This window comes from Ovis aries, chromosome 15, assembly GCF_016772045.2.
Source record: "Ovis aries strain OAR_USU_Benz2616 breed Rambouillet chromosome 15, ARS-UI_Ramb_v3.0, whole genome shotgun sequence".
NCBI lineage: Eukaryota > Metazoa > Chordata > Mammalia > Artiodactyla > Bovidae > Ovis > Ovis aries.
Window position 1 is genome coordinate 45,503,315 of NC_056068.1, and position 14,358 is coordinate 45,517,672.

General features: G+C 39.2%; 1 protein-coding gene across 1 annotated transcript; it reads right to left on the minus strand.

Annotated features, from left to right (window-relative positions):
* Positions 1-296: 296 nt before the first annotated feature.
* On the minus strand, positions 297-1,259 carry LOC114118262 (olfactory receptor 10A5-like). The gene has a single exon (XM_027979017.1). It carries the CDS (start codon positions 1,248-1,250, stop codon positions 297-299), a length of 954 nt encoding a protein of 317 aa, XP_027834818.1. The 5' UTR covers positions 1,251-1,259.
* Between the last annotated feature and the right edge of the window lie 13,099 nt (positions 1,260-14,358).

Here is a 14,358-nt window from a genome sequence, read left to right on the forward strand (position 1 = left end):
GTCACATTGGTGCACATTAGCAAAGCAAATACTGAGAATATATTGGTCGTAGAAGTTTCAAAATAGCATTTGTACCAGTAAGATAAGGAATGTTAAGTCCATATTGGGCAAACAGAGGAAAATGGCACATAATAATGATAGGTGTAATATATCTCTGTGCTCCTTCCCTTCACTTCAACAGCCATTTCAGCAGCTGGGTTTTGTTCCAGAAAAGACGAAAACAGAGGCAGAGAGGAATCCCAAACATGGAATTGATTGTTCTTCACTTTATAAACTTTAGTTCCACCTCAGAATGTCTACAGAAAGCAGTTTCTGACACCCATAGCCTTGTGGAAGGTCCGAGCAAGGGCATTCTTCACCTCATTATTTCTCAAGCTGTAGATAATGGGGTTCAACATAGGAGTTACAATAGTGTAGGACAGTGATAGCACTTTTTTGTTCTCAGGAGAATTATTGGACTTTGGACGGAAGTAGGTGAGGCTTGAAGATACATAGAAGAGGGAGACAACAAGGAGGTGGGATGAGCAGGTAGAGAAGGCTTTATGCTTCCCCTTAGCCGATGGAATCTTCAGGATGGCAGCAGCGATTCGAGTGTAGGAACATAGGATCAGCAAGCAGGGCGTCATGACAACCAGAATGGTTCCAATGATGGCATAGATCTCAAACCGTGCTGTGTCTGCACAGACCAGCCTCAGCACAGGAGGGCTGTCACAGAAGAAGTGGTTCACCTTGTTGATACCACAGAATGGAAAGCTGAAGAGCCATGTGGTCTGCACAGTAGCTACAGGAATGCCTGGAAACCAGGAGACAGCTGCCAGTTTGGCACATGTCCTTGGGTTCATGATGACTGGGTAGTGCAAGGGACTGCAGATGGCTACATAGCGGTCATAGGCCATGGTGGCCAGGAGGAAGCATTCAGACACCCCAAAGAAGAAGGAGAAATACATCTGAGTGGCACAGCCAAGAAAGGAGATGGTTGTGTCCTGGGCAATCAGGGTCCCCAGCATCTTGGGCACAATGACTAGGTTGAAGCCAATCTCTAAGAAGGACAAGTTCCTGAGGAAGAAGTACATGGGGCTGTGCAGCATGGGGTCAGCCAAGGTCACCAGAATGATGAGGCTGTTTCCCAGCAGAGTGACCAGGTAGATGAATAGAAATGTCAGGAAGAGTAATGACTGTATTTCAGTAGGTAAGGAAGAGAAACTCATGAGGATAAACTCACTTACTCTTGTCCAGTTTCCTTCAGCCATTGATATAGGAATGAACCCCCGGCTGTGGTCACAGCGAGAGACTCTTGATTGAAGAGTCTGATTGTAGATTTGTTGTTGGGATTCCTTTTAGTGTCAGGGAAAGAAGCACAATCAGGATTTCAGTTGTAAGAGAAAAGGTCTTGTGTTATCTGAGAATAAGACACAAGGAAGAAAGACCAGAGCCTGTGTTCTGAAATGGGCGATGTCTCTTCTTTCTCCAGTCTTGCTCTTTATGATTCATTTCCCACTTTGTTACTGTATTTGCTAAAACAATTTGGATCATATCCACACACTCATTTTCTGATGCACACTTAATACCCTCATAGTATGGTTAAGTGAGAGGGGTCCTGAGGCAATTGAGTGGAGTCAGATGGAAAAACAGTAGAAAATTTCTATTTATACCTATTATGTCTCCCCCTTCTTCAAAGATTCATGGTGTTTGACTTCTCCACCTATTACTAGAAATAATGCTAACTTTAAAAAAACATTTATTTATTTGTGTACTCATTTATTTGGTTGTGCTGGGTCTTATTTTCAGCATGAGGGATGTAGTTCCCTGATCAGGGATCAGCTTGGCTGCCTGCATTGGGAGGGCAGATTCTTAGCCACTGGACCACCAGGAAGTCCCCGTAATTACTTTTTTGTACATATTTAAGGACTGTAATCCTAAAACAACTTGCGAGGGTATATAAATAGAAAAATTCAACTGTTTTATCATGCTTTGTTTTGAGGTGACTCAAAGTAGTAGAAAAAGGGTAAGGAGATGCAAAAACAGGATGTAGCATTTTTAATGCAAGCTTTCCCCCTTTTCAAGGTACAGAGTACCTGATGTCATATAATGCTTATTCTTTCTGGTCTAATCAGATTATGAGGTGACCGTCTTAGGATATTTCTCCTCAGTCCAGCAAAGTTATAATTGACAATTGATTGTCAGGACCCAGAATATCCACTGGCTTTCGAAATTAAAATCTGAGAGGAGTATTTTAGTATACCTAAGTAGATAGTAGTGTGTCCCAAGAGTTCCAACTACTTCTCTTTCTAGACTGGACAAATCAAAAACAGAAGAAGAAACAGATTCTCATAAAAATTGTGCAAAAATTATGAGGAACATTAGAGTCAATGTGCAAAGAAAAACTGTTTTGAGTAAACTACCTGGTTTATATGAATAAGAGCTAGAGCCTTAAATGATATGAAAAAATTCAATATATATTCTACCTCTTTTGAGGTACTGGTGATATGATGATTGGTTGCTTCCTTTAACTTTAGAATCTAATGAAGGAGATGTTCAAATAATCAGTTATATTAAATCACAATGAAGGGCATGATACAGGAAATACATAGTACCTTTGGTGGGATGTATGAGAAATAGGGGTACCTACTGCAGTCTATGAAGGCTTTCCTAGGCAACAGGGGTGAATATGAAGTTTGCTAAAAGACAGGCAAAACATCTAGGGTGCTGTATGAAATTATGAAGTTCACTCAAGAATAAATGACTGGGAAAAATATCAAAATAACTAAGCTAACACTTGAACTCAAAGTATTCCTCAGTATACAACAAAATAAATGGAAATATACTCATACCAGTGTGTCCTTATCTTTGTGCTATTTTTCTTTTAAATTTGAGGATAGGGAAATTTTTCTTTAACCATTCAGATAGAAAACAAATAAAAATGAAAAAGTAAAGTCACAAGAGCCACAACAAAAAGACCTTTTCTGCTACACACAAAAACACAAAACTATCTTACACAAATCAAAAAGCTAAAGCTAAATGGATTAAGATTTAAATGTAAGGCCTGAAACTATAAGAGTAGAATATTGACATCCAGGGAACTGAAGGAAGAAGAAAAGGGGAGTTTCTGTGTAAAGGGTATAAAGTTTCAGTTTTGTCAGATGAATTACTTTAAAAAATCTAATGTGCTTATAGTTAACAAATTGTATTGTATAATTAAAATGTTTTTAAAAGTTCTCATGTTAAGTGTTCTCGCCACAATAAAAAAAATTCTTAAAAAAAAAGACATTGGGAAAAGAAAAAAATCATGCGAAGAATATAATCATATATTTGAAATCAAAATGGCTCTAAAACATGGGAAGATGTTCAAGGTTACTAAAAAGTAAGTAAAAATTAAAAATAAGATTAAACAATTGCAGTACTCAGTTATGTTAAAAATTAAGGGAAATAAACATGATAGGTAAGAAATGACAAATAAATCTCCCAATATAAATCAAAGACATTTTGAACTAACAATATCTTACCTGCAACTTTAGACTGTCTGGGTGAAAATTGTGTTTACCTGAATGTTTTTCTCAACCTTATTTATGATAGTGTAGTTGCAAACAAATGAACCAAAAGAATAAAAACAGCAAGTTGGTTAAATAAATTGTTATATCTCTGCTATGAATTTCTAAGCTGAATTTAGAATTATGTTATAAAAGAATATTTAATAACATGGAGGCATATACGTGAATGGAGTATGTTACAAAATAATATGTTTAGTGTGAAGATACTTATTTTAAAATATAAATTACCCCCGTAAATGTGTGCTCTGTGTATATGTGCTCAGTTGTATCTGACTTTTTGCAACCCTTTGGACTATAACCTGCTAGGCTCCTCTGTCCATGTGCTTTTTCAGGCAAGAGTACTGGAGTGGGTTATCAGTTCCTTCTCCAGGGGATCTTTCTGACAAGGAATTGAACCGACATCTGTGTCTCCTGGATTGCAGGCAGATTCTTTAGCGCCATCAGGGAAGTCCATATCCATAAATAGAAAAACTCAATTGCACTCATTTAAATGTTAAAATATTAATGTAGTGGTTATAAGTGTTTTAACTTTTTTCTCTTTGTTTCATGTATCTATATTATTTATCTTAATATTGTAATCTTTGTATTTGAACAAACACAAATATTAAAATGAAATATTCATGCTACCCAAAACAACACTTAACATTTTAAAACACAACGATAAATTTGAAATTTTATCTGTAGTAACAGATAAAACAAATTATTATTATTCAACAAATTATTATTATTTAACAAATAATAAAAACTGTCTATTGGTCTGCAGATGGGTCACAAGAGCATTAAGGAAAACTGTTATCAATAAAAGCAAAAATAAATGGGACCTAGTAAACATTAAATCCCTTGTAAAATGAAAGTAACCACCAACAAAACAAAAGGACAACACATAGAATGGAAGAAAATACCTGCAAATGTTATTGGGACCAACAAGGGGTTACCATCCAAAATACATAAACAGCTTGTACAATTCAGTATCAAAAAAGCCAAACAACCCAATCAAAAACTGAGCAGAAGGCCTGAATAGACAATTTTTTCCCAAAAATGTACAGATGGCTAATGAGCATGTGAAAAGATGTTCAACATGGCTAATAATTGGGGGGATTCCCTGATAGTTCAGTTGGTAAAGAATCTCCCTGCAATGCAAGAGACCCTGGTTCAATTCCTGGGTTGGGAAGATCTGCTAGAGAAGGGATAGGCTACTCACTCCGGTATTCCTGGGCTAATAAACAGATAAATGCAAATCAAAACCATAGCGTGATATCACCTCACTCCTGTCAGAGTAGCTATCATCCAAGGGTCTACAAATAACAATAATTTGCTAGCAAGAATATGGAGAAAAGGGAGCCTTTGTGCCCTGTTGGTGGGAATGTAAATTCGTGTAGCCACCATGGAAAACAGGATGGAGGTTATTCAAAAACTCAAAAGAGAACTACCGTATGACCCAGCAATCCCACTGTTGAGTATATATCCTAAGAATATAAAAACATTGATTCAAAAGTATTTGTGCACACACACACACACACACACACACACCTATATATAATGGACTGTATTGCTCAGCCATAAAAAGAATGAAATTCTGCTATTTGAAACCATGTGCATGGACCTAGAAAACATAATGATTAGTGACATGTCAGAGAAGGACAAATATTATATGATATTACTATAAAAGGAATCTAAAAAAATAAAACAAACTAGTGAATATAATCATCTGCCTGCCATGCGGAAGACCCGGGTACGATTCCTGGGTCAGGAAGATCCCCTGGAGAAGGAAATGGCAACCACTCCAGTGCTCTTGCCTGGAAAATCCCATGGATGGAAGAGCCTGATAGGCTACAGTCCATGGGGTTGCAAAGAGTCGGACACGACTGTGCGACTTCACTCACTCAGTCAGTGAATATAACAAAAAAGAAGCAACCTCACAGATATAGAAAACAAACTAGTGGTTACTAAGGAGAGGGGGAAGAGGGAGGGGCCAACTAAGGGTATGAGACTAAGAGATACAAAATCACTATGTATAAAATAAGTAAGAAACAAGGGTATATCACATAGTCTAAGAATTATAGCCATTAGCTTGTAATGACTTTGAATGGAATATAATCTATAAAAGTATAGATTATATATATGGAATTTAGAAAGACGGTAAGGATGACCCTATATGCAAGACCGCAAAAGAGACACAGATTTAAAGAAGAGACTTCTGGACTATGTGGGAGAAGGCAAGGGTGGGATGATGTGGGAGGATGGCACTGAAACATGTATGTTACCATATGTAAAACAGAATGACCAGTCCAGTTTGCATGCATGAAGCAGGGCACTCAAAGCTGGTGCTCTGGGACAACTAAGAGGGATGGGTAGGGAGGGAGGTGTGGGGGAGGGTCGGGATGGTGGGACACACGTACATCCATGGCTGATTCCTGTCGATGTGTGGCAAAACACACCACAATATTGTAAAGTAATTCACCTCCAATTTAAGTAAATAAATTTAAAAAAATAAAATAAACATTTAAAAAATAAAAAAAATTACTATGTATAAAATAGGTAAGAACCAAGGATATATAGTACTGAGTTGTAGCCATTAGCTTGTAATGACTTTAAAAGGAATATAATCTATAAAAGTACTAAATAAATCACTATGCTGTACATCTGAAACTAATAAAACCTTTTAAATCAACTATACTTCAATTAAAAATGATCTCTCTCCCTCAAAAACATAGGGAATGAAGATTCAATTCACCAGAGATATCAATAAGAAATGAACATATAAAATTACTCTATTTTCCCAGTACTAAAAAGAAATACAAATTAGACAAATCAATAAATAACACTAGAATTCAATTTTGCGCATCAAACTTGGAAAAGTAAAAATAATCACAATGCTCAGTGCTAATACGGGAGGTGGTATGGTAGAAAATATCTTTGATTTTTGTGTAAAAAATTATATAGTTTTTCTGAAAAGCAATTTAGAAAATTTAAATGAAATCTCTTAAAGTGTTCATACATTTCGTCTCAAGAACTTGGTGTTTCTAATTTAAACCAATAATCAGAGCCTTAGACAAAGATTTCACTTACAAACATATTCAGTGTTGTTTCTCTATAGTGTCAGAACTGGAAACAATCACTAATGAATAACTGACTAGGTCAATTATGACCTAAGACTTCAGAAAATATCATGTAATCATCTAAGTCTTTTTTGAAGAAATGCTATTGAATAACATCCATGAAATAATATTAAAATTAAAAAACAAGAATAAATGTGTACATGTAAATTCAAACTTTGTAAATAAGAAAAAAGTAGGAAGAACAACTGAAAGAATATACCAGTTTTAGGAAAAATCACCTTTACGTGGTGGGGAATGAGTTACTTCCTAATTTTATTTTCTGATTATTCAAGCACTCCACAGTGAGCTACGTTTTATTATATAACAGCAGCAAAGCAATAATGATAAAAATGAAAATGATGACTGTATGTTGTTACTATTTGCTGAATATGTAATAGAATTATGCTAGTACTTTTACTTTTTTAATAGTCTTCTGTTCAACAACTGTCTGATTTTGATGCTACTATTTTCCTCCCTATGTTGCTAATGGATGAATTGAAGTTTGGAGAGGTTAAGTAATTTCTTGGCTAAGGAATTTGGTAAATTGTTTGCACAGCAGGAAAACTCAGGTCCTGAAATTAGAATCATAATGAAAAAAAAAATAGTAGAGGCAACACGGGTTTTCAACAAGGCCTACATTTTTGAGCACAGAATACATTTTAGGTCTCACCTTTTGTCTTTTATCATCATTTTGCACTTACTGGATGAATTACTTCCCTTCACGATTCTGTACATAGGTTGGTGATATTTTTTTTCTATAAAAGGACAGACAAAATATTTTAGGCTGTATGGACCATATGATCTCTATTGCAACTACACAACGTCTAAACTAATGCACGCATTCAAAACACTGAATCTATATTATAATGTGCTGTGCTTAGTCACTCAGTTGTGTCTGACTCTTTGCAACCCTAGGGCCTATAGCCTGCTAGGCTCCTCTGTCCTTGGGATTCACCAGGCAAGAATCCTGGAGTGGGTTGCCACACCCTTCTCCAGAGGATCTTCCCCACCCAGGGATCAAATCCAGGTCTCTACCACTAGCGCCACCTGGGAAGCCCATAAAACAACAGGTACACAAATATATACAAAACCTAAACAAATGAGCATATCTGGATACTGATTTTATTTATCAAAATTTGAATTTCATATAATTTTCAGATGCCATGAACTATTATTCTTCTTTTGAGTTTTTAAATCATTTTTTAAAATTAAAAGCCATTTTTAGCCCATGGGCCATATAAAACAGGAGGCTAGCTGGAAGTTTGCCAGTCTGGCTTTGTATCTTTTCACACAACTTCACTTGTTGGCACACCTGCCTCCTTTATCCTGCTGACCTCTTCCTTCTCTTTTTTAAAACTCAGGTATGTTTTCGCTGTGCTCCTCCCAGATGGGGTTATTCCTGGCTTTAAAAATAATTATCTTTAATTTTCTATTCTAATTATCCATTGAATCAGAATTTTCTAGTTTAATTTGCAAACTCTTTCAGACAAGGAACTGCTTAATACTTAGAACAAGCCCAGTGAAAATCCAGACTGAGCTGTTTATAATAAATGACTACAAGAATTTCAGAAAATTCATCATTCATTGAGTTTTCATTAAATTTCATGTCCACTCACATTCTTCTACTGAAAGTGACTTTCGCTAGAAATTTCAGTTCATGACAAAACATGGTGAGTGGTTCTGGTGGAGGACAGGGAAGGAGGAGGGAGTAGAGATGAAATGAACTATTGGCTTTCCCATAGAATTTCTGGAAACTGCTGGGCAGGAGAGATAGCAGACTGTCTTGATGGAAGACGCTGCAGAACCTTCTGGTCCATGGTCGATGCACAGACGCCTTGCCAGACCCTCCACAACTTCCATAGGAACATTCTTCTTTCTTTCCTTATCTATTTTTTATTGGCGTATAGTTGCCTTGCAATGTTGTGTTAGTTTCTGCTGTGCAGCAAAGAGAATCGGTCACATCTATCCCCTCTTCCTTGCATTTCCTTCCCATTTTGGTCACCTCAGAGCATCGAGTGTATAGCAATCCTGTGCAATACAGTTAGTTCTTATTAGCTATGTGTTTTATACATAGTGGTGTATATATGCTAACCCCAATCTCCCAATCCATCCCATTCCCCTTCCCCCTTGGTATCCATATGTTTGTTCTTTACATCTGTGTCTCTATTTTTGCTTTGCAGATAAGTTCATCTATACCATATTCTAGATTCCACATATATGCGTTAATATACAATATTTGCTTTTCTCTTTCTTGCTTACTTCACTCTGTATGACAGACTCTAGACCTTCTGTTAATCATTGACTGACTGTCCCAGGAGGAGGAACTCACTTTTCTGGACTTTCTGCAGTCATAGAATTGTGCTAAAGAATAGTGCACTCTGCCTCATGAATGTTCCACTGAGGCAAGTCTTCCTTGAGTTAATTAGAGGAAAGTTCAGAGTTGGAAGAGGTATTTGTCCTGTCAAAGCTTCAGAGACTGGAATTTTTCTGAACCAGAAACATTTGGAGTCACAGTTGGACAATAACTTTGATAATCTGAATCTTCTTGTGGTCTCAGATCTTGCTTTCTGACAAAAAAAATAGGAAATCAAGGCTCAGGGAGGCAAAAAGCAGATATGATTTTTCCGGTATGGACACAGGAATAGAATTCTGGCATTCCACCAAACCTTGTCTAGTTGAGCAGCTGAACCTTGAGATGGGCCTGGGGTGATTTGGCCCTTGATGAGATCCTTACCTGTGCCCAGTAGGGAGACCTACCTTGGTCAGCTCTACCTGATACCTATGCTTCACGCAGGCTCCTGAGAGTTTGACGAACTCTGGCTCTGCTGTCAGAAGAACCAGAAAATGTACCAGGGAGGTCCTGCTCCCTTTCCTGGATGAGCCATTGACGACCAGACCTGAAGCCAGATCACTGCAGCCTTCTCTGTGTCGGGGGTGAGTGAGCAGACTAGATGGGCCGGCCCTGCTCCCAGTCCTGACTTAGGAGATCTGTTCCCAGATGTGCCTCTTTTGTCCTCAGAGCCAGATGAAGGGCTGGCACCTGCATTTCCCCCAGGTATTTCTGGTATCAGCTTAGCTCCTCTTCCTGCCCTTCCTCAAGGGTACATGACCTTTCTTGACTTCAGGACTCTAAGGAATGTCAGATGCCAATAGGATGAAGTTCAAGAAAGGAAAACCTTTCTCTAGGAATGTGATGTTGTATAGAGAAAAGCATAAACATTTTGGATTCTAAGTGACCTAAATTTAATCCCAGCACTAGAAATCTCTGGTTTGTGATGCCTAGCAATGTTATTAAACTCTCTGAGTTTCCATTTCCATATTGCTAAGACAAAGATAACATGCTTATTTTACAGGGTTGATATGACAGGATGGGATATATTAAAAAGGATTTTAATGTATTCTATTACAGCATGTGCTTGTGTGTGCGCGTGCTAATCACTAAGTCATATCTGACTCTTTGCGACTTCACAGACTGTAGCCCACCAGGTTCCTCTGTCTATGGGATTTTCCAGGCAAGAATACTGGAGTGGGTTTACATTTGCTCCTCCAGAGATCTGCCCAACCCAGGGATCAAACCTGGGTCTCCTGCGTTCTAGGTGGATTCTTTACTACTGAGCCACCTGGGAAGCCCTATTATAACATATGTATTACTATGTCATGAATATCATGTTATAATAAACTTCCAACCTTCGCAATAGACAGTGTTTGTTCATCAACAAATATTGACTAATTACTACATGCCAGGCATTTTTCTAGACCCTTAGAAAGAGAAATGAACAACAAAAAAGTCCCTGTGCTCCTAAAGTTTACATTTGAATGGAGAAATCCAGGCACTGAACAAAGAAACAATTAAGTACTTAAGATTAAGTAGTTGCTATACACAAATTCAGGATGGAAGAAATAGAAAACTGCTGAAAGAAGGGACTTCTCTATCATAGGATCTTTTTGTTTTTTGCTAACAGTAGGATAGTCATTGGAGAAGGCAATGGCACCCCACTCTTGCCTGGAAAATCCCATGGGTGGAGGAGCCTGGTAGGCTGCCGTCCACGGGGTCGCTAAGAGTCGGGCAAGACTGAGCGACTTCACTTTCGCTTTTCACTTTCATGCATTGGAGAAGGAAATGGCAACCCACTCCAGTGTTCTTGCCTGGAGAATCCCAGGGATGGCGGAGCCTAGTAGGCTGCCGTCTATGGGGTCGCACAGAGTCGGACACGACTGAAGCGACTCAGCAGCAGCAGCAGGATAGTCATCATTAATGCAGTCATATAAGCAGACGATATAAGCCCTTGTCCAAAGGTTGATCAAGTTAATTGAGGCTACTGGTTTTGAAAAGTCTAGAGAGTAGCACAGGATAGAGCTGGTGATTCAGGCTTTAAGAATCATACAGTTTTAGGTCACAGGAAAGATTAAATTATTTCTTACTATGGTACAATTATTAACAAATAATGTCAAAACTATTATAACTCCATCAATAGGTGATGGATTAAAAGTGATAGATTTCCCATTGTAATATTATTTTTCTGTGAATATACTATGTTAATGTGGAATAAACTCCAAGATAAAATTTTATTTGAAATAAAATCCATTTCAAATAAAGGACAAGATATAAATATTACAAAATTATAAAATATAATTATATATATTTCATAGAACTAACATTACACATATATACATATAAAATATATAAACAGTAAATTGCTAGGAAGATACACAAGGAATTAATTATAATTGATTCTGTTGGAGATTACGAGTGAAATGACACAAAGACAACACACACAAAAGACAGACACCACTCTGGCCAGAGGAAAAAGAACTGCGCAAGCAAGCAAGCTTGTGGTTTACTTTTATATAGCCCCCTGGGTGGAATTCCAGACTGTATGACTAAGCCTTTTTAGTATAGTGCATGTGCATAAATGTTATTGTACAGCAAAAGGGAGTGAAATTTCTGCTTACTGCAGAGTCTGTCCAGAGCCCCGTCCTTCTTATCACAAGAAGGGAATGTTCCCTCATTTGCAAGGGACATCAAACTCAAGGCTGTGTCCAGACTCCTTGGCAGAACACCTCGCTTGCAAGTACGTTCAGCCCGAGCAGGGAGCCCCGTTTGCAGGCACATCTCCACTTTCGCTATTGTGGCTGCATTAACCCTTCAGATTCCTTGGTGCAGAAAAGTGGGAAAGCACAGAGGTGAACCCTGAGAAGGAAATCTTTTGATTATATATTATTTTGTACTTAATTAATTTTATCATGAACATTTATTAAGATTTTAATAAAAGTACTTGAGAGAGGGGGAAGGAAAGATGGCGGAGGAATAGGATGGGAAGATCACTTTCTCCCTCACAAATTCCTCAAAAGAACATTTCAACGCCGAGCAAACTCCACAAAACAACTTCTGTAGGCTGGCAGAGGACATCAGGCAACCAGAAAAGCAGACCATTGTCTTCAAAACCATGTAGGAAAAAATATAAAAGACGAAAAAGGAGACAAAGGAGGTGGGGAGGGAGCTCCGTCCCGGGAAGGGAAGCCCGTCCCGGGAAGGGAATTTTAAGAAGAGAGGTTTCCAAACACCAGGAAACACTCTCCCTGCCGAGTCTGTGGCGAGCCTTGGAAACACAGAGGCAACATAACAGGAAGGAAAAATAGATAAATAATTAAAACCAAGAGATTACAAGCCCAACAGTAACTCCCCCAGCGGAAAAGCAGCACAGACGCCTGCATCCGCCACTGGGAAGTGGGGGCAGGGCAGGGATGCGCGGGAGCCGCCGGCTGCAGAGCTTTGTAAGAATCGGGCAGGAACGCCCCACGCGCAACCAGAACGATCTAACTTGGGCTAGCAAACCAGACTGTGGGATAGCTACCACGCGAAAAGCTCGAACATAAGATACCGCCAGGACCGAGCACAGAACAAAGGACGGAACTGAAAAAGCCGGCTGCAGACCATTCCCCACCGGGGACAGGCAGCCAGAGCCGTAAGGACTGGAAAGGGGCAATTGCAGACCCGGAGAGACTTTACTTACCTAACTGCAAGCAGGCTCCTTTGCTAAGACTTCTGGGGGTGCTGGACAGTCACAATCTGCCTCACGGGGTGCGCCAGCGGTCCACCCAGAGAGCTGAGCGGCAGCGGCGGAAAAGGTGACAAGCCACGGCGATTGCGCTCGCCAAACTCCTGAGCTACTCGGACCTGGGAAGGGCACAAAGCGCAGTCCCAGCCGCATTTGTGCCTCTGAGGGCTGCCTGAGCGCCGAACCTGAGCGGCTTGGACCGGGGAAGTGCACGCAGCCTAGGGCCGGCCCCAGACGGTTCCCGGCTGAGCATCGTAAAGCCTGAGAGGTTTGTGCGCCGTGAGAAAGGACAGGTCAAGCGGAGCAGAGATACTGTGTGCACACGACAGTGCTATTTGTTTGCAGCATCCCCCCTCCCCACAGCGCGACTGAACTAGTGAGCCTAAAAAACCAGCAAACAGAAGAAGTTAAACAGAGGGAACCACCTTGGAAGTGAGTCCACACGGCCCATAACATCAGAGAAGGGCCAGTTATTTTTAATATTTTTTAAAATCATTCCTTTTTTTTTTTTTTGCTTTTTTCTTTTTTGTTTTTTTTTTTCTTTTTTTCTAGCTTTTTTAAAATTGTTAAGTCTTCTATTTCTCCTCTAATTTTTATTTCTATAACCTATTACTATTTTTTTAAAAAAAGACTTTTTTTTAATTTTTTAAGGCAAACACCATATATACTCTTTGGATGGTTGTTGGTTTTTTTTTTTTTTAAATAATTCTTTTTTTTTTTCTTTCTTCCTTTTTCCTTCTGCTTTTCTTTAATATTGTATCTTTGAAAATCCAACCTCTACTCCAGATTTTTAATCTTTGCTCTTAGGTTTTTGTTATCAATTTTGTACATTTAAAAACCCAAACTTCACTACCCAAGTTTACCTGAGAGCGAGATTACTGGCTTGACCACTCTCTCCTCCTCTGGACTCTCCTTTTTCTCCACCAGGTGGCCTCTGTCTCTTTTCTCCCCCATCTCTTCTCTATCCAACTCTGTGAATCTCTGTGTGTTCCAGACGGTAGAGAACACCTAAGGAACTGGTTACGGGCAGGATTTGTCTCTCTCCTACTCATTCCTCTCTCTTATCCTCCTGGTCACCTCTGTCTACTTCCTCCTCTCCTCTTCCCCGTATAACTCTGTAAATACCTCTGAGCGATCCAGACTATAGAGCGCACATAAGGAAGTGACTACTGGCTAGCTTGCTCTCTCCTCTTTTGATCTCACCGCATCTCATTCCAGTTACCTCTAACTACCCCCTCCATCTTCTCTTCTCCTTGTAACTCAGTGAACCTCTCTGAGTGTCCCTCAATGTGGAGAAACTTTTCATCTTTAACCTAGATGTTTTATCATCGGTGCTGTGTAGATGGAGAAGTCTAGAGGCTACTGTAAAAATAAAACTGAAAACCAGAAGCAGGAAGCTTAAATCCAAAGCCTGAAAACATTAGAGAACTCTTGAATTCAGGGAACATTAAGCAATAGGAGCTCATCAGATGCCTTCATACCTACACCGAAACCAAGCTCCACCCAAGGGCCAACAAGTTCCAAAACAAGACATACCATGCAAATTCTCCAGCAACACAGGAACACTACCCTGAGCTTCAATATACAGGCAGCTCAAAATTATCCCAAAACCTTTGATGTCTCATAACCCATTACGGGTCACTCCACTGCACT

Excerpts from the sequence above, each read along its gene's own strand:
- LOC114118262 (XM_027979017.1), bottom strand. The coding sequence starts at position 1,250 with ATGGCTGAAGGAAACTGGACAAGAGTAAGTGAGTTTATCCTCATGAGT.